Source organism: Microtus oregoni, unplaced genomic scaffold (assembly GCF_018167655.1).
Source record: "Microtus oregoni isolate MIOR12 unplaced genomic scaffold, Mior012 000044F_ref0000062, whole genome shotgun sequence".
NCBI classification, from domain to species: domain Eukaryota; kingdom Metazoa; phylum Chordata; class Mammalia; order Rodentia; family Cricetidae; genus Microtus; species Microtus oregoni.
In genome coordinates, this window is record NW_024543218.1 from 1,456,947 (window position 1) to 1,477,706 (window position 20,760).

At 39.1% G+C, this 20,760-nt stretch overlaps 1 protein-coding gene across 4 annotated transcripts in view; it reads left to right on the forward strand.

Moving 5' to 3' along the window:
* Positions 1–20,760, forward strand: part of LOC121434748 (N(6)-adenine-specific methyltransferase METTL4-like) — a 33,897-nt gene that overhangs the window by 4,447 nt on the left and 8,690 nt on the right. For all 4 annotated transcript variants that reach the window (XM_041633700.1, XM_041633701.1, XM_041633699.1 and 1 more), the window contains exons 3-5: positions 3,827–3,889; positions 6,796–7,165; positions 17,773–17,842. In XM_041633700.1, the coding sequence (XP_041489634.1) occupies positions 3,827–3,889; positions 6,796–7,165; positions 17,773–17,842 (503 nt within the window). The remainder of the gene's footprint in view (positions 1–3,826; positions 3,890–6,795; positions 7,166–17,772; positions 17,843–20,760) is intronic.

The following is a 20,760-nucleotide window of genomic DNA, read 5'->3' on the forward strand; positions in this document are numbered from 1 at the left end:
GTCCCTTTTCCAGCAGGGCAGGTCATATCCTGCTTCTTTGGTGTCTGGACAGGACTTGGGGGAATGGGCTTCCTTCTTCCTAGAATACTCCTGTTCTCCTCGCCCCACCTCTACTTCCTGTCTGGTTGACCCGCCTATACTTCCTGCCTGGCCAATCAACATTTATTTAAAACATGATTGACAGAATACAGACAATTCTCCTGCACCATCATCTTTCCAGAATAAGCTCATGTAATAGAAGCTTGAGAGAAGAGTGGTATTTTTGGAAAGTTTTCTAGTGATGAAGTAGGGAACTGCTGTGGAAAATGCATATTTATAAGGTACTTGTGTTTGAGCATATACTTTGGGGCAGTTTTCCAAAAGTTTGAGTCTGGTGCAGTGGTGGTACACAGCTGTAATTTCAGCACTTGAGAGGTGGAGGCAGGAGGATCAGGAGTACAAGGCCATCCTTGGCTGCATAGTGAATTCTTGGTTAACTTGGCTGTATGAGCTCTTCTCCCAAAAAGCAAAACAAAAAACTCTAAAACAAGACCCACTCCACCAAGAAAAAAAAAGCTATTTGAGCATACTACACAGGATTAAATGGTGGGAGTAAGGTTTGTCCTTCTACCATGTGGATCCGTGGCCCTGCAGATTGAACTGAGGTCGTCAGGTTCAGCAGCAAGTGCCTTCAGCGTGTGCTTTTGTCTTGGATGTGTTTCTTGAGTCCAGACGAGTCTGTACAAACTCCACTTAGATATTGTCTTGTTAGTGATAGGAATGAGTGTCATTCATTTAGCCAGTGCATGTTTGTGCATAGTAATTAAGTTTCTGCACAGTACCTGTACCCTTTGTACCTTATAATTGGTTAAGAATTTGAGTAGCAATGTTAGTAGTGGTAACCACTTCTGCTTTTGGGGGTACCTGAAATGCAGTTTTTAATATTCTTGTGATTTCTTTTTTTGGATATGTTTTTCCTTTTTAACAAGTATGTGCTGGATTCATCTATACTTGAAGCATAAGAAAAGAAAATCTCAGCTATATTACTCTTACTAATCCAGACAACCAAGCTTTTGATTTTAGCTTGGATAAAAGGTTTTTGCTTTTATTTATTTATTTTTTCTATAAAGACAGGTCTTGCTTTAGTTCAGGTTGTCTTGGAACCCACTGTGTAGACCAGGCTGTTTTAAACTCATGGCTCTGCCTCTGGAGTGCTGTGATTATAGGCACTTCCACCATTGCTGTTGTCTGAGTTTCTGTCCTGCCGGTTCACACATTCGTTAAGTCCCAAAGAAAATCACACAGAGGTCTACATTAGTTATAAACTGATTGGCCCATTAGCTCAGGCTTCCTATTGACTCTTATAACGTATATTAGCCCATTTTTCTAGTATATGTTAGCCACATGGCTCAGTACCTTTTTCAGCAGGGCAGGTCACATCTTCCTTCTTCTGTGTCTTGAGTAAGACTGCAGAGGAATGGGCTTCTTCTCAGAATTCTCCTGTTCTCACTGACCTGCCACTACTTCCTGTCTGGATGTCCCGCCTATATTTCCTGCCTGGCTACCGACCAATCAGCATTTATTTAAAATATAATTGACAGAATATAGATAATTGTTCCACACCACATTGCTTGACAAATTTCTCATTTTATTTTATTTATTTTAAATTTCATTTTACATTCCAACCACAGTATTCCCTCTTACCTCTCCTCCTCTCCATCTCGCCTTCCCCCAGCCCACCCCCCCATTCACTCCTCCCAAAGGGTAAGGCTTCCCATGGGGAGTCTACAAATCTTGCACATTAAGTTGAGCCAGGACCAAGCCCCTCTATCGTGTTAAGGCTGAGCATAAAGTCCTACCATATGGAATAGTCTCCAAAAAGCTAGTTCATGCACCAAGGATAGGTCCTGATTTGATCCCACTGCCAGGACCCCTTGGGTAGACCAAATTCCACAACTGTCTCCCACATGCAGAGGGCCTAATTTGGTCCCATGGAGGCTCTACAACTGTTGGTGTAGAGTTCATGAGTTCCTACAAGCTTGGTTCGGCTGTCTGTAGACTTTTCCTTCATGATCTTGACCTCCCATGCTCATATATTCTCTCCTCCCTCTCTTCGACTGGGTGCCCGTAGCCTAGTGCTTGGTTGTGGATGTCTGCACCTGGTTTCATCAGTTACTGGATGAGGGCTCTGTGATGACTGTTAGGGTAGGCACCAATCTGTTTACAGGGAAAAGCCAGTTCAGGCACCCTCTCCCCTATTGAATTTCAGCATCTAATGAGATGATCATGTGTTATTTTCTTTCATTTTGTTTATTTGGTGGGTCACAGATTTCTTTTTTCTTTTTCTTTTTTTGGTTTTTCGAGACAGGGTTTCTCTGTAACTTTGGAGCCTGTCCTGGAACTAGCTCTTGTAGACCAGGCTGGTCTCGAACTCACAGAGATCCGCCTGCCTCTGCCTCCCGAGTGCTGGGATTAAAGGCGTGTGCCACCATCGCCCGGCTTGGGTCACAGATTTCTGTATGGTGAACAAACCTTGCATCTCTGGGATGAAGCCTACTTGGTCATGGTGGATATTTTTTTTGTGTGTGTTTTTGGATTCAGTTTGCCAGTATTGAGTATTTTTGCATCAATGTTCATGAGGGAGATTGGTCTGTAGTTCTCTTTCTCTGTTGAGTCTTTGTATGGTTTGGGTATCAGGGTAACTGTAGCCTCAAAAAAGTAGTTTGGCTATGTCCCTTCTGTTCCTATTTTGTGGAACAATTTGAGGAGTATTGGTATTAGCTCTTCTTTGAAATTCTGGCAGAATTCTGTGCTGAAGCCATCTAGTCCTGTGCTATTTTTGGTTGGAAGACTTTTAATGACTACTTCTATTTCCTTAGGGGTTATAGGTCTATTTAAATTGTTTGTCTGTTCTTGATTTAGTTTTGGCATGTGGTGCTTATCCAGAAAACTGTCCATTTCCTTTAAATTTTCCAATTTTGTGGAGTATAGGTTTTTGAAGTATAACATGACGATTCTCTGAATTTCCTCAGTTTCTGTTATGTCCTTCTTTTCGTTTCTGATTTTGCTTAAGCCCTGGTGATCTGATAAGATACAGGGATTTATTCCAATTTATGTGTGTGTGTGTGTGTGTGTGTGTGTCTGTTGAGATTTATGACTGAATTTGTGGTCGGTTTTAGAGAAGGTTCCATGAGGTGCTGAGATGAAGGTATATTCTTTTGTGTTTCAGTAAAATGTTCTATAGATGTCTGTTAAGTCCATTCGGGTCATAACATCTGTTGGTTCCGTTATTTCTCTGTTAATTTGCTGTCTGACAGACCTTTTCAGTGAGAGTAGAGTATTGCAGACCTGAGGAGCCATACATGCCTTTGAGGTTTTTTTAATTATTGATTTAATGTGTTCAAGTGTTTTGTCTGTAAATATTTCTGTCTACCATGTGTATATCTGCTGAGACCAGGAGAGGACATCAGATCCACTGCAGCTGGAGATATAGATTGTTTTGAGCCACCATGTGGGTGCTGGGAACCACACCTGGATCTTTTGTAAGAGCAACCCGTGCTCTTGACCACTGGTCTTTGATAGCCTATAGATGGTTCATGTTCAGAAATAAAAAAAGTTGAGAGTAATTCTACCTTATGCATATTAACTGAGAAGAATCACAGTTCTTTCATATCCCATGGGTACTTGTACTCTTTGCACTGATTTTAATCTCAGTGGAACTTTTTACCTTTAAAAAATAGATGCAATATTAAAAAATGTAGTACAAAAAATAAAATCTAACAGGTTACAAAATGTCCGCTTTGCGATAGACTGCAACATTATGTTTTCCTTGTCGCTTTCTCTTTAGAAGCGTAAAAGAAGTCTGGCTTTCAATCAAGGTGAATTGGATGCCATGGAACATCATACAAAGGTAGGTAGAAAATATTTATTGATAGGCCAACCTGTCGACAAGAGCTAGTTCCAGGACAGCTAGGACTGTTACACAGAGAAACTCTGTCTCAGAAAACAAAAACTCCCTCTCTCTCTCTCTCTCTCTCTATATATATATATATATATATATATATATATGGAAAATTAGTATGAAGTAGCATAAAAATGAACAAAATATAAAATATATCTTAGAAATAAAGCAATTGTTTTGGTCAGAATTCGAATTTAAGTGGTTCATTTTTTCTCAGTAATGAACAATTTAAGCCAATTTTTATAACACTACATATGCTTCTATTAGTTTAGGTAGTTGGTGAATTAATCTGTGTTATTGATTAGGTTCTTCGAGAATGTCGCAGTGTTTTTACTCTTGCATGGTTTCTCTCATGTGTTAAATTTAGGTTCAACAAAAAACGGTTGAACATAGACTGTTACTTGACCATATATATATATATATATATATATATATATATATATATGTGAATGATATGAAAACAGAATCATTGGAGGATAGACAGGGGAGCAGTGATGGGTGGAAGGATGGGGAGAGTAGAATGAGGCGTTCTTATGTATGAAATCAGTTTGATAATGTACTTTTGCAGAGGTAAATTTGCCAAAAATGCATAGAATGAATTAGAACCTTTAAAAAGTCTGTACAATTTGTATTTTAAGTATTGCAAGTGATGTAAAGATGAAATATATAACACAGAGAATTATGAATAGAGGGAAATACCCTCTACATCTCTGAAAACAGCAAGAAACCTGCCCACAGGTTCAACATGGGAATAAGAATACTACAGCTCTAGATGATGACTGCTGCCTGGAGGGAGGCTCCAGAGGGCCAGCTCCACGAACATAGCTTGATGTCGCGTATTATGATGAATTGCTGATTTTAGACTTAATTGTTTTAGTTAGCCTATAATGTGATGAGGTTCATCATGACATTTTCATACATATACATATACACACACACACACACACACACACACACACACACACACACACATATATATATATCATTGTACTTTGCTCATATTCTACCCCCTCATTACTTTTCTCCCTCTTTTTAACCCTTCTTGGTAGTTCCTTCTTCCCTCCAAGTAGACCCCTTCTTCCTTCATGATGCATATATACACACAGGCTTAAATAGTGATATAAATGCATAGATCATCAAGTCTACATTCTGCATGAGAGAAAACATGCATTTTTTTTGTTCTCCTTCCCCTTAATTATCTTGGTTTGAACATTTGGTAGATATTATCATATCACTACTGTAGAAGTCATGGAGTAGTTAGATTATACATTGAATCGTTTTTTCCCCCAGAAACTGCCATCCTGGTTTTCATAGCCGCTGCACAATTTTTGTATTTCCACCAACATTGCATACCAGTTTTTCTACTTTTTCATCAAAACATTTTGTTTTATTTTGTAATTGCCATCCTAATGGGTATGAAATGAAATCACGTTATGAGTCTAGGTATCTTGATATTTTATATTTTTACTTCCATTGTGAGAATAACATTTTCTAATCTCTCTTGTAATTTCATCTTTGACCTGCATGAATTATTCAGAAGAGAACTATTTCATTTGCATTTGGTTGATTTTATTTTATTTATTTATTTTTTTTAGTTTTTCGAGACAGGGTTTCTCTGTGGTTTTGGAGCCTGTCCTGGAACTAGCTCTGTAGACCAGGCTGGTCTCAAACTCACAGAGATCCGCCTGCCTCTGCCTCCCTAGTGCTGGGATTAAAGGCGTGAGCCACCACCGCCGGGCTCTTGGTTGATTTTAGTATCAATTTGTTCTTGATTTCTAACTTAAATCCTTTGGGTAGAAAAATAAATTCTGGTTCCTTTAAGTTTGTAGGGTTTTGTTTCATTGCCCAGCATATACATTATCTTTGAGATTATAATGTGGGGTTGAAGATTATGTTCTGTAACTGTTATGGTGCTCCTAGGTGTAACATTGAGAACGTCACTGTCTGCAGAATTTGTGTTACTTGTTTTACCCTTTCTGTTGGGTTTTCAAAGATGGGTTTAGAGCAGTGTCTAAGTGTCTAAGGTCAGTATTTCCCCTGTACTGAAGATGTGATTACCCAACACTCTGTGAGGACGGTGAAGACCTAGATTTAGGAAGTGTATAAGTTAGCCTGCCATGAAGTTTCATAGATGTTGCAGAAGACGTGGAATGTCTGGACCAGGACAAAGGACTCTGGTTCCTGCCACAAGGAAAAACATACACTTTTTGTTGACAGGTGCCCTTTGTCCCCATGTCCTACATGAACATTGTGAGGTTTTTCTCTGCAGAGCCTAAGTGAGCATAAGCAGTGGTTATTTTTCTCATCACCACAGCCAGGTATCTAAGAGAAACAACCTAAGCAAGGAAAAGTTAGTTTTGGCTCAAAGCTTCAGCATTTTGTATACATATCTTGTCACATTACGTCATAGGGGGTTTATGAGGTATGTTTAATTCCATAGAGTTCAAAAGTAGTCAACACTCTTATAGTCCCATTATACTCTAAAATAACTCTGAGCTTAATAAGAGTAGATTTTAATAAATGAAATAAGATATTCAAAGCACAGCACAAATTTAATTATTTGGAAATTTAATTGTAATCTAATTTTACTTTATGTGTGTGGATGTTTCGCCTGCATGCATGTCTGTGTATCATATGTTACCTGGGTGCCCTCTGAGGCCAGAAGAGGGTGATAGAGCTCCTGGAACTGGATTGACAGCTGATTGTGAGCGACTGCGTAGGAGTTGAGAACTGAACCCAGATTCTCTTTAAGAACAGCTAGTGCTCTTAATTGCTGAGCCATCTTTCCAGCCCCTGGAAAATAATTTTAAACCAGCATTATTTTAATGTACTTTAAACAATTTTTTCCCCCATAGATCAGAGAGCTGGTTTTGGGTGGATCCTCGCAGTTAATCCAAGAAGGTCTCAAAAGTGGTGTTCTCTGCCCCATTGTTGAAACCCAGCATGGAAATAGTGGCCGCGTCCCATTACCACTCGATGCTTGCAACTTGTCAGAATTATGTGAAATGGCAAAGCACTTGCCTTCCCTTGAAGACATGCATCTTCAGACGCTCCCGTTGGCAGAAGATGATATGTCTGTTATAGAGCTGGATTTATCATCACAGGTCATTGAAAACAACGCAAACTTTTCCAGAATGATTAATTTAATGGGTCAGAAGTACCTGCTACCACCAAACAGCAGCTTTCTCTTGTCTGACATTTCTTGTATGCAGCCACTTCTGAACTGTAAGTAGTTTTATGTTTGTTTCAGAAAAAGATAATTTTTCTGTCATCTCAGAGGAGTTTGAACTTGGAATGTAAGTTCAGATATCAAATGCTGACTTTGCTCTGTTGTTTATTTCTGAGACAGTCTTGTTAAGTAGCCCAGGCTGGCATTGAACTTGCTGTGCAACCCAGGATGGCCCTGATATCTCAATTGTGCTCGACTTTGTCTTAGTTTCCTGGATGCTTAGATTCTAGGTCTGCATCACCATACCTACCTCCTGCTTTCTAAAAATAAATGCATTTTATGACAAGTAAAGGGTTAAAGAACTGGCATTTGAGAAAGCAAATATAATACTTAATGTGCTCAGGAATTCAGAACACACTTGTGTTTGAGAATTTATCTATCAAAATGAAAATATTTTAGTTGTGAATATTAATTCCCAGGTGTTTCCTAGCCTTTAAGTTTTTTTCACTTCTTACCTTTTATGTTACTTTTAAACTTTTAACGTCATTCTTTTAAGAAAAAGAAATGTTGAGTACAAACATCGTGCAAAAGCACATAGTTTCCTACGGGGAGATGGGTTAACTCATCTGTGTTGGAGACAATCAAGTCCTTTCCTACGGGGAGATGGGTTAACTCATCTGTGTTGGAGACAATCAAGTACTTTCCTACGGGGAGATGGGTTAACTCATCTGTGTTTGAGACAATCAAGTCCTTTCCTACGGGGAGATGGGTTAACTTATCTGTGTTGAAGACAATCAAGTACTTTCCTACGGGGAGATGGGTTAACTCATCTGTGTTGGAGACAATCAAGTACTTTCCTATGGGGAGATGGGTTAACTCATCTGTGTTGGAGACAATCAAGTCCTTTCCTACGGGGAGATGGGTTAACTCATCTGTGTTTGAGACAATCAAGTCCTTTCCTATGGGGAGATGGGTTAACTCATCTGTGTTGGAGACAATCAAGTCCTTTCCTCCTGGGAGATGGGTTAACTCATCTGTGTTTGAGACAATCAAGTACTTTCCTACGGGGAGATGGGTTAACTCATCTGTGTTTGAGACAATCAAGTACTTTCCTACAGGGAGATGGGTTAACTCATCTGTGTTTGAGACAATCAAGTACTTTCCTATGGGGAGATGGGTTAACTCATCTGTGTTGGAGACAATTAAGTCCTTTCCTCCTGGGAGATGGGTTAACTCATCTGTGTTTGAGACAATCAAGTACTTTTGCAGCAATGCCCAGTTGTTTTCCATAGAGTTTGTTATTGTTGTTGTTGTTTTTTTAAATATCCCTGGGGCTGGTGAGATGGCTCAGTGGTTAAGAGCACTGCCTGCTCTTCCAAACAACTGGGTTAAATCCCCAGGACCCACAACTATAATTCTAATTTTAGGAGGTCTTATGCCCTCTTCTGGCATTGGTGGACATCAGACATACATGTGGTATACAGACATACATGTAGGCAAAACACTTTACACATAAAATAAAAACAATAAAGATCTTTTTTTTGTTTTAAAAAAAAAGACAAAAACTATTCCTATGCAGTTTTGTCATGACTGAAATTCCTTAAAATTCTTTTCAACCACTGTGGATTTACACTCATCTTAGTTTCAAGATGCCTTAAGAAATATAAAATTTGCGGGACAGTAGTGGTGCACTCCTTTAATCCCAGCACTTAGGAGGCAGAGGCAGGGGGATCTCTGTGAGTTTGAGAAGGGTCTATAGAAGAAATACAAAATCACTTTAGCTAAGAAAGTTGAATTGGAAGTATTATCTCTGACCAAGATCTCCCATATTTTGTCATTACAAGGCCAATTAGTAAGACTATTATAATAGCTATGGTTTATGCATTAACTATTCCTGGATTCTTTTTACAGAAGACTGCAGTGAGAAAGGATTAATGTTCTATAGGTGCTAAAAAGAAACCACAAAAACAACAAGTTTTCAGATACTAGTCCTTCTAAAGTCATTCCTTATCAAACTTCTTGAAACATTTTTTTTGTATAAAGTTTAAAAAGTAGAAGTCTACAGTCACCAGGCTGGTAGTCATAGACACACAAAAACCTAACATGCTTGCTTTCTATGCCTACTTCTGAAGGCCACTGAGGATTAAGTGAGGTTAAAAACAACTACTTCCTTATTTTATTTATTGTATTATGTATAGTTGGAATTTTCCTTGGGCCACCAAGCAACTCCCAAATAATTTATTATGAATGCTTATTATTAATTATAAGTGCTTAGTCTTAGCTTAGGCTCGTCCCACCAGCTCTTTTAACTTAATTGAACCTGTTTCTATTCATCTACATTTTCCCTTGGGGCTTCTTACCTTTCTTCCATTCTGTGTGTCCTGCTTTCCTGCTTCCTCTGTGTGTGTCTGGCTGGCCACTGGTTTCTCCCTGGTATCTCTTTTTCTTTCTTCCTTTCTAAGCCTAAATTCCTCCTCCTACTTAGTCTCCCTGCCTGCAAGTCCTGCCTATACTTCTTCCTCACTATTGGCCATTTAGCTTTTTGTTAGACTAATCAAGTAAAACAGCAACACATTTTTACATATAATTAAACAAATGCAACAATCTTTACATAGTTAAACAAATATTTTGCAACAATTAAACATCATTTCTCCTTTTACTTTTTTTCTTCAAACCCTCTCATATATGCCTCTTTGTTCCCTTTCAAATTGATGGATTTTTCATTAATTTTGTTACATGCATATATGTATGTAATCTGCTCAGTCTGTATGATACTTGTCTGTATGCTTTCAGGGTTATAATTAGGTTCAAGGGAGATAAATACACAGGGAAAAAGGAGAGCAAAATAATAGTATGAATATGTGAAAAAATCCTAAGGAATCATACTGTTAACTACCTAAGAAACTATAACACACACATACTTTAACTTAGTATAATGTTATTTGTATGTATGTTTTCAGGGCTCACCGTTTGGTATTGGATAAGCAATCGGTGTACTCTTCCCTCAGTAAGACTAAAACTATTTCTCCACTCCTGGCATTTGTGAGTTCCCTATAGTTCTTTGTGTAGGGCTGGTTGGCCCCTTGTCCACTATAGCATTGCCTGTTGTCCTTCTCCAGCTCATATTTAAGCAGTCATGTTAATGAGATTTTGTGGGTGTAGCTTCTGACATTCCTAGGAGATACAATGTCACAGCAAACTCCATGATCCTCTGGCTCTTATAATCTGTGTCTCCTCCTTTACAATGTTTCCTGAGCATTACGTGTAGTGATATTTCATTAGTATTTTAATAAAGAAAGCTTAGCTGAAGATCAGAGAGTAAGTGGTAGCACACACCTTTAATCTCAGTAGCCACTCTAGTTTGTCATAGAAACGCCTTTAATCCCAGTGGTCTGCACTCCCAGCAGCAGTGGATGAGAGTCCCCCGTACTCTATGTCCTTGCCAGCAGGAGCTGTCACTTGTGTTATTGATGCTAGGGATTCTGACATTGATGCTAATGGACTCTCAAAGCAGACTTGGTTTGCATTTCACTAATGACTGAGAATGTTGAACATTTAAGTGTTTCTCAGCCATTTAAGATTCCCCTATTGAGAATTCTCTGTTTAGCTCTATACCCCATTTTTTAATTGAGTCATTTGTTTACTTGATATCTAGTCTTTTGAGTTCTTTATACATTTTGTTTGAGTTTTATATATAATTTTGGATATTAGCCCTCTATTAGATGTGTAGTTGATAAAAAAAATATTTTACCATTCTGTAAGCTGCCACTTTGTCTGAATGATGGGATCTTTTGCCATGCAGAAGCTTTTCAGTTTCATGAGATTCCATTTATTAATTGTTGATCTTAGTGTCTGTGTTAATAGTGTTCTGTTTAGAAAGTCTTTTCCCATGCCATTGAGTTCAGGGCTGTTCCCTACTTTTTCTTCTGTTAGGTTCAAGATATCTGTTTTTAGGTTGAGATCTGTGTGAGAATTCCTTTCCACTAAAATATTTTTTTGAGGGGAGGGGGTCTCAGCATTAGGGTGGCTTCTGTGTCCCAACATGATCTCTTATAAGGGAGAGGAACAGTCTCTTACTCTCTTGTATGGTGGTTGGAGATCTGGTTGCAGCTTCCATTGCTTCCAGGGCAGAGGACAGTGGTGACTCTTCACCTTATTGTTACTCATGAGTGTTCCCCAATAAATATTTGATATTCTTTTATTTTGGGCTCTCATGGACTCACCCTTGCCTACACCTGGGGCCCAGTGTGGGGCATAAACCCACATCCCTGAGAGTAAGAGTCTCATGCTCTACTTGACTGAGCTCTTTGATCAGTTTGGAGTTGAATTTTGTGCAGGGTGATAAGTATGGATTTATTTGGAATTCTCTACATATAATCATCCAGTTTAACCACCACTATTTGATGATGATCCTGTCTCTCCCCCCATGTATTTCTGGTTTCTTTATCAAAGATCAGGTGTGCATAGGTATGTGAATTTATGTCTGGATCCTCAATTTGATTCCACTTATCAACATGTTTGTGTTTATTTCAGTTCCTTGCTGTTTTATTGCTATAGCTCTGTAGTGCAGTTTTAAATAAGGGATGGTGATACATCCAGCAGTTTTACCACCCAGGATTATTTTAACTAACCTATTTTTTGTATGTGTATTTTGTATGTGTTTTCATATGAAGCTGAAAATTATCCTTTCAAGATCCATGAAGAAATGTGTTGAAATTGTGCTGGGGAGTGCATTGCATCTGTGGATTGCTCCTGACAGGATGGGCCTTTTTACTATGTTATTCTTACTGATCCATGAGCATGGCAGATCTTTCCATCTTCTGATACATTCATTCACCATTTTATTTCTTTAGTGTCTTAAAGGTTTTGTTTCGGTTTGGTTTTTCGAGACAGGGTTTCTCAGTCACTATGGAGCCAGTCCTGGAATTCACTCTGTCGACAGGCTGGCCTAGAACTCACAGAGATCCGCCTGCCTCTGCCTCCCAAGTGCTGGGATTAAAGGCGTGCGCCACCACCGCCTGACAGTGTTTTAAAATTTTTATCGTACAAGTCTTTCACTTGCTTCGTTAGTTGTCCCAAGATACTTTATGTTATTTGAGGCTATTAGGGAAGGTGTTGCTTCCCTGATTTCTTTCTCAGTCCATTTGTCATTTGTATACACAAAGGCTATTGATTTTTGTCAGTTAATTTCGTATCTAGCTACTTTGCTGAAAGTGTTTATTAGCTGTAGGAGTTTCCCAGAAAAATTTTTAAGGCCAGTTATGTGTACTATTATATCATCTGTAGGGGCTGGAGAGATGGCTCAGTGGTTAAGAGCATTGCCTGCTCTTCCAAAGGTCCTGAGTTCAATTCCCAGCAACCACATGGTGGCTCACAACCATCTGTAATGACGTCTGGTGCCCTCTTCTGTCCTGCAGACATACACACAGACAGAATATTGTATACATAATAAATAAAAAAATATTATATCATCTGTAAATAAAGATACTTTCTCTTCTTCCTTTCCAATTTTATGCCCTTGTTAGTTGCCTTACTGCTCTAGGTAGAACTTCAAGTACTATATTGAATGGTGATAGATTGGACCACCTTGTCTTTTTACTGAGTTTAGTGGAATCGCTTTGAGTTTCTCTTCATTTAAGTTGATGCTGGCTATGGACTTGCTATAAACTACCCTTTTTAGGTTGAGGTATATCTCCTTAATCTCTCCAGAACTTTTTTCATGAAGAGCGTTGGATTTTGTCAAAGGTCTTTTTTATATCTAATGAGATGATCATGTAGTTTTGTCTTTCAGTTTGTTTATTTGATAGATACATTTACTGATTTTTTTTGTTTTGTTTTGTTTTGTTTTGTTTTTGAGACAGGGTTTCTCTGTAACTTTGGAGTCTGTCCTGGAGCTAGCTGTTGTAGACCAGGCTGGCCTCAAACTCACAGAGACCCACCTGCCTCTGCCTTCCAAGTGCTGGGACTAAAGGCGTGCACCACCACCACTTGGCTCATTTACTGATTTTTATATGTTGAACCATCCTGCATCTCTGGGATGAAGCCTACTTTTAAATTTGTTTTTGGATTCAGTTTGCAAGCATTTTTATTGAGAATTTTTGCACCTACATTCATAAGGAAAATTGGTCTGTAATCCTCTTTCTTGTTGTGTTTTTGTGTGGTTTAGGGATTGGGGTAGCTGTGTCCTCATAAAACAAATTGGGCAATTTCCTTATATTTTTATTTTGTGGAATAATTTGAGGAATATTGACATTAACTTTTTCTTTGACAGTTTGATAGATTTTTTATGTTAAAACAAAAAAATAAAGACCCTGGGCTTTCTTTTTGATTGCTAGACTTTTAATGACTGCTTCTATTTCACTATGGGTTATAGGTCTAATTAAATTATTTATCCGATTTTGATTTAACTTTGGTAAGTGGTATAGAGAAAATGACCCATTTCTTTTAGATTTTAGTACAGGTTTCTAAAGCATGTCCTTGTGATTCTCTGGATTCTCTCAGTGTCTGTTGTTATGTCCCTCTTTTTATTTCTGATTTTGTTAATTTTGATATTCTCTTTCCACCTTTTAGTTAATTTAAATAAGGTTTGTCAATCTTATTGATTTTCTCAAAAACCTAACTTTTTGTTTCATTGGTTTTTGTAGTTTTATTTTATTGATTTCATCCTTGATTTGATTATTTCTTGCTATCTATTCATTTTGGGTGTGATTTCTTCTTTTTGTTCTGAACCTTCAGGTATGCTATTAAATTGCTACAATAAGACATCTTCAGTTGTTTTTTAATGTAGGCACTTGGTATTACAAACTTGCCTCTTAGAACTAACTACTTTTGTTGTGTCCCATAGTTTGGGTATGTTACGTTTCATTTTCTTTCAGTTCCAAAAAGTCTTTAATTTCTTTCTTATTTCTATCTTGAGCCATTTTTTTTCATTCATTAGTGAATCCAGTTTCCATGAGTCTGTAAACTTTGTGTTGTTTCTGTCATTGCTATCCAGATTTAACAGGCAGTGGTGGTGCATGCCTTAACCCCAGTACTTTGGGAGGCAGGAACATGTAGATCTCAGTGAGTTTGAGGTCAACCTGATCTACAAAGTCAGTTCCAGGACAGCCAGGACTGCTACACAGAGAAACCCTGACTTGAAAAACCAAACCAAACCAAACAACCAACCAAACAAAAAAGATACCTAGTTTTAATTCAGGATGGTCAGATAGGATGCATGGTGTTGTTTTGGTTTTCTTGTATCTGTTGAGACTTGCTTTGTGCCCGAGTATGTGGTCATTTTTGGAGAATGTTCCATGAAGTGCTGAGATGAAGGTATTATTCTTTGGTGTTTGGGTGAAATATTCTGTAAATATCAGGTAGGTCCGTTTTGTTTATGACACCAGTTAGCTCCAGCATTTCTATCTTTAGTTTTTGTCTATTGGTGAGAGTGGGGTATTGAAGTTACCCACAAAAATGTGTAAGGGTCAATATGTGATTTAGGCTATAGTAGTTTTTCTTTTACTAACTCGGGTGCCATGGTATATGGTGCATTAATCTTTACACTGCAATGCCCTCTTGGTGAATTTTACCTTTGAATATGTAATGTCCTTGATCTCTTCTGATTAGTTTTGGTTTGAAGGCTATTTTGTCAGATATTAAAATGGCTTACTTTTTGGGTCCTTTCCATTTTTAATTTTACTCGAGGTGATGTCTATTCTTGATGTTCAGGTGTGTTTCTTGGATGTTGTAGAAGTGTGGATCCTGCTTTTGCATCCATTCTGTTAGTCTGTGTCTTGTTAGTGGAAATCGAGACCACCGACGTTGAGGGATATCAGTGAGCAGTGTTTGTTGATTCTTGTTATTTTGTTGTGGTGGGGAGTGTGTATGCGTTTTCTCTGTTTTGATTTGCTAGTTTGGGATTATTTATTTCTTGTGTTTTCTCTGGTGTGGTGGACCTCTTTGGGCTGGATTTTTCCTTCTAGTGCTTTCTGTAGGGCTAGACTTGTAGACAGATATTGCTTAAATTTGGTTTTCTAGTGGATGTCTTACTTTGTCCAGCTAATGTTACTGAGAATTTTTCTGGGTACAGTAGTGTAGGGCTGGCATGTGCGGTCTCTTAGAGTCTGTAAAACATCTGTGCAGCCCCTACTGGCTTTTAGAGTCTCCATGAGAAGTTGGGTATAATTCTGTTAGGTCTTCATTTGTATGTTACTTGGTCTTATTTCCTTGAAGCTTTTATTTAATACTCTTTCTTTATTCTATACATTTAGTGTTTTGACTAGTTTGTGGCTAGGGGACTTTCTTTAGTGTTAGGTCTTGAATGGTTTTATTCATTTCCTTCTACTGTTTGTGATTTCATAGAACTCTTTAAGGGATTTGTTTGTTTTTCTTTTAGGACCTCTATCATTTCATCATGGCTGTTTTAATGTCTTTTACATGTACTTCATCAATGTTGGAAGATTCAGAGCCTTCTGTGCTAGGGTTGCTGGGCTCTCTAGACATACTGTCCTGGCTGTTATTGATTGTGGTTTTTTTTTTTTTTGGACTTTTCGAGACAGGGTTTCTCTGTAGCTTTTGGTTCCTGTCCTGGAACTAGCTCTTGTAGACCAGGCTGGCCTCGAACTCACAGAGATCCACCTGCCTCTGCCTCCCGAGTGCTGGGATTAAAGGCGTGCGCCACCACCGCCCGGCTATTGATTGTGTTTTTACACTGGTGTCTAGGCATCAGGGGTTGGGAACATTCTAATTCTACGTGCTGATATTTGGTCTTGTTTTTGTTGGGTTGGATGTATTGTTCCTTGGTTTCTGTCCCCCCCCCTCCTCCTTTTTGAGAGAGTATGGTACCTGTGTGTTGCCTGGCAGTCAGGGAATTCTTCTCAGACTGGACAATCAAATTGGCATGGGTAGGAATCCAATATTGGGAGCTGACACTTGGGAATTGGGGTGGACTTGGAGCGTCCTGAGGAGGTCCACAGGAGGGAGGAAAGTGTGGTGTTTCCCCAGGTTCTGCTTAGTCCCCTGAGAATGGTGGCAAAGAGTGGGGAGAGGCCACAATAGGTAGTCTGCTGCAGAGCTGGGATGAGGCTGGGGGATTGGATGTGGAGGAGAGGAGGGAGAGAGAAGAGTTGAAGCTCATCCACTTGCTCTGGTGGCCGATCTGACTTTCTGGCCTGCTTGGCCCATGAGTTCTCAGGGAATGCCTGATGGAATTAGGGGCTGGGATAAAGCAGTGAGTGGGGGGAGGAGAGTTGAAGATCTGTGTGATCCACTGAAGATGAGAGCCGTGAGGGAGGGGGGTCTGCAGCAGGTGGTCTGCTCCAGAGCTGGGGATGAGACTGGGGGGCAGGTGAAGACCAGCAGTCAGCCTACCTGCTTCCCTCTATCCTCATTTTAATTTGTATCCTTTAGATTACCTATGAGTTTGCACATTTATCAAATATATCTATGTTATATAATTGATGGGAAAGAACAACTCCTCCTTAGAATAAATTCCAATTGGCTAACATGAATAGAATAATGGATTCAGAAAATTTCCATTTGACAAACCACTGAGTGGTAAAGTAGTGGGTGAGATGGGGAGCGAGTGTCCTCATGCTTTTAACCTATCTTGTCACAGCTAATTGTTTATGAGCAAAATAAGCTGGACAGACCCAGCAGATAGCACTTTAGCAGAGTGATGCTTTGCCCCAGTTTGACATCCTAAATCACCTGCATCTCTGGTATAGTGCCGCAGACTTACTTTGGTAACAGCCTTGCCAGAAATACAGGATCTAAATTTAGTGATGAGGAAATACCAAGCCCAAGTTAGGGACATCTGAAATAATCTGAAATAGGAGATGGGGTAACTAAAAGCAATATGTGATTCTGATTTTGGTATGGATAAGAAAGGAAAAGTCTTAAGAATTTTTTGATAACTGGAGAAGTTTTCTTACGGTTACCACATCACCTATAAAACTGAAATTTCAAAATAAAAATGTTTAAAAAAGAGAAAGTTTAAAAAGTAATGATCAGGAGGACCATTAATGAGGCTGCCCGGCTTCTAAGGGGATTTTCAAGTTCTTAGGACCTTGCTTAGTGAACTGTAACCTTCCGTAGATGACTCTGCAGAAGTCAGTGTGTACAGTTGCAATTGCTGTTGTCTCAAAGGTCCAGAGTTACGGTATCTGAATAAAAACCATAAACGCTTTTGTTGTATTCCATTGTGTTTGCGTTTATAATGAAAGACCTTCCTTGGGCTAGAGCTATAGCTCAGTTACACAGCTTGCTGAACATGCCCAATGTCTTTGGTTCAAAAAACAGTACTTTACTTTAGAAATGTATTGATTTCTTATGACCATTGTGTATGTCTGTGGCGTGTGTGGAGGTCAGAGGACAGCTCTGGGGACTCTTCTCCTCTTCTACCCTCGTGTGGGTTGGGGATCCAGCCCAGATCAGCAGAGCATCTGCTGGGTCCTCCTTAATTTTTTTGTCTTAATTTTATTTTTAGTCATTAGTGTATGTGTACACACGTGTGTGTGTGCACACGTGCTTTATTTGTTCAGTTCTTATTTCTGAAGGGTCTGGGGATTTAGCTCAGAGCTTGATTATGAGAGTGTGGGCTCTATGGCTTCTCCTCAAACCTAGTGTTTACCTCTGAAACTCATACAGAGGATGTTTTTTGAAAATGTGTCTTTGATTTCAGGTAGTAAGACGTTTGATGTCATTGTGATTGATCCACCATGGCAGAATAAATCGGTTAAAAGAAGTAACAGGTAAGTGGGGACAACGTGTTTGTTAGGTTGCTTTCTGGAAGCCACAGTTCTTTGTGCATTCTAGTTTAGTATACTGTAAACATGAGAGCAGTTATCTGAAGCTTCTGATAAAACATTCATCAAAGAATTACTTTCCTTGATTCTAGATACTTGAACTGAAACTCCTATATCTGTGGAACAGTGTCTGCTGCTGTGACTGAGGCCTGAACCATTCACGGTTCCCTCAGCAGCACTGAACGCCATCCTTTTGCCTTCTTCCCTGTCGCATTCAGAAACTTGCAGTAATGTACTAGGAGTGAATCATCTAGGTCATGTATTTTATCATAACTTAGTTTATGTCGTCTCATAAGATAATCGCAGTTGGTTCCTGGGATGGTGTTTACTCTTACTAACTGCATTGTGAATGAACTTGTACTTCTGGTGAATACTTTCACTTCTTCTCACCCTTCAGCTTCCCAGATCTCACATTCCTGCTTTGTTATAAACTTAGACTGAAGGTCTTCCTCTCAGCAATTATCTTTAGCTTACTTTTGATTTTTGTCTAGAAGGTGTGTGATAATTTTCTTTTTAAGTTGTATGAGTTGTGCAAAGAATTCATGTATCTCTTCTGAAGTGTATAGATATCTATGTTTGTTAGTGTATCTGTATCTCTATACGTGTCTATATGTTTTTGGAACCATTTGAGAATGAAATAAGAGACAGTTACTCTTAAAATTTGAAGTATATTTGAGAAAAAAAAAAAGCAGAGGTGTTGTTATATGACCACAATGCAGTTATCGTGTAGACAGCTAACATTAATATAAAACTCCTGTGGACACATTAGACATCAAGTAAACAGCTAACTTTAATATAAATCCCCTATGGACACATTAGTGTCATACGTGAATTTATTCTGATTCACCCGTTGTCCCAGATGGCCTCTGTAGCACACTGACTGTAGATCTGGCTGTACTGAGATGTGTGGCTCCTCACAACTGCCTGCAAGAGCATTAGTAAGTTTGTGAATTCTCTGACAGACTGTTGAATCTGAGATGATTTTAGAGAATGATGGTTGGTTTTAAAAGTGGGGTTAGGGGTCTGGAGAGATGGCTCAGAGGTTAAGAGCATTGCCTGCTCTTCCAAAGGTCCTGAGTTCACTTCCCAGCAACCACATGGTTGCTCACAACCATCTGTAATGAGGTCTGGTGCCCTCTTCTGGCCTTCAGGCATACACACAGACAGAACATTGTATACATAATAAATAAAAAAAAAAGTGGGGTTAGTTGTGAAGACTGCTCCTTCAAACTCTGTAGTTTGACTAGCTCTGGGAATACATTTCCATGCTCTTAGACATTTACCTGAGTCTAACGTTGCTGTGCCTTGTGATGAGTCCATCTTTAATACTCTCGGACCCCACCAAACCATTTTCTGTAGTTGCTACATCACTCTACATCTCTACCAAGAATGGCATCTCCTCATGTCTTTACCAATACTTGTTATTTATAATTCAAATTATAACTATGTTACTATGAAGCGGTATCTTATGGTTTTGATCTGCGTTTCTCTAAAGACCAACCCATACCTGACGGTTTCACATTCTTATCAGTTCTTTATGTTCTATAGAAAAGCTTCTATGTATATTTTAGGATTGCATCTTTAAAATTGTTGGTTTGTAAGAGATCTTTATATAATTTGGATGCTAGATTCTTAGAACAGCATGGCAATCCAGACTGAACACTCAACGCATGAGCCTATGGAGACATTCCAGGCTAAAATAATACTTGGGCCTGCAAGGTGGCTCACTGGGAAAATGCACTTGCTGCCAAGCCTGATGACCTGAGTTTAGTCCCTGGAATTCACATGATGCAAGGAAAGAACTGATCCCCTCAGGTTGTTCTCTGACCCCTACACACCCTAAAACAGACACATGCCAACATAATTAATGTTACGAAAAAAGCCTCATATGTCCTCCCTTTTTCCTTCTCTCTCCATCTCTTTCATTTCCTCTCTTCATTCTCTCCTCTTCTTTTCAAATAGCATAATCCAGAAGATGATGAACTACCAGGGAGGATGACAATGCAGAAGCAAGGGAACAATAATTGATATTGCAGGATGTTGGAATGTAGGAGTGAAAAGACAGAGTTGGAAGGATAAACTTCACAGATGCTGTCATATATTTTTGCAAAGAGAAGGTGTGGTGAAGTAGATAAATAAAGTGTATAAAGGAGGGAGGAGACAGTGTGGTAGCTGAAGAGGCTGGGTATGAGATAACTTCATATGCCAATGGAAATAATGGACAAGGGACCTGAGAAGAGGTAACCATGGGTAAATGAAAGAATCCATGACTGGTTTGAGAACCTGAGAATAGACTGAGCCCTTCAGTGGTCTAATTCTTTTGCCCCATGTGTTTCTTCACCTCATTTATGAGTATGAAGAAGTTGAACTGCATTGTGGCATTGGCTGTCTGTGCATGTGGTCACGCTTTGTGTGTGCTTTGCATGCACAGGGCCCTAGGTCCATCCCTCTTGTGTGCGTGTATATGTGCATGCATACATCCACATGTGTGCACAATGACAAGGCCTAGTTATGTCATTGGAATGGGTTACTGGAGGGTGAGTGCATATATTGTTTGAATAGGTGAATTAACATTTGTGTATACGTTACATGGCTTGTGATTTGAAGTTGCCCAGGGTAGTGTCAAGACTTTTCTTGTTGAGACAGAGGGATCTCAGAGCTTCAGCACACTGAATAGCGAGAGTGAGGACAAAATGTGTTCATTGAGGGAGGTTTGGGGCTAGTGTGACTGGGTGATGCTTAAAGAGAAGGGAGGTTTTGCAAAAGTTGATGGAGTCTAGAATACCAACATATTATCTCCAGTTGTCTATGGAATGCTGGAGAAAGACTTGTATTTCTTTGGATATTTGTAGAACAATTAATGT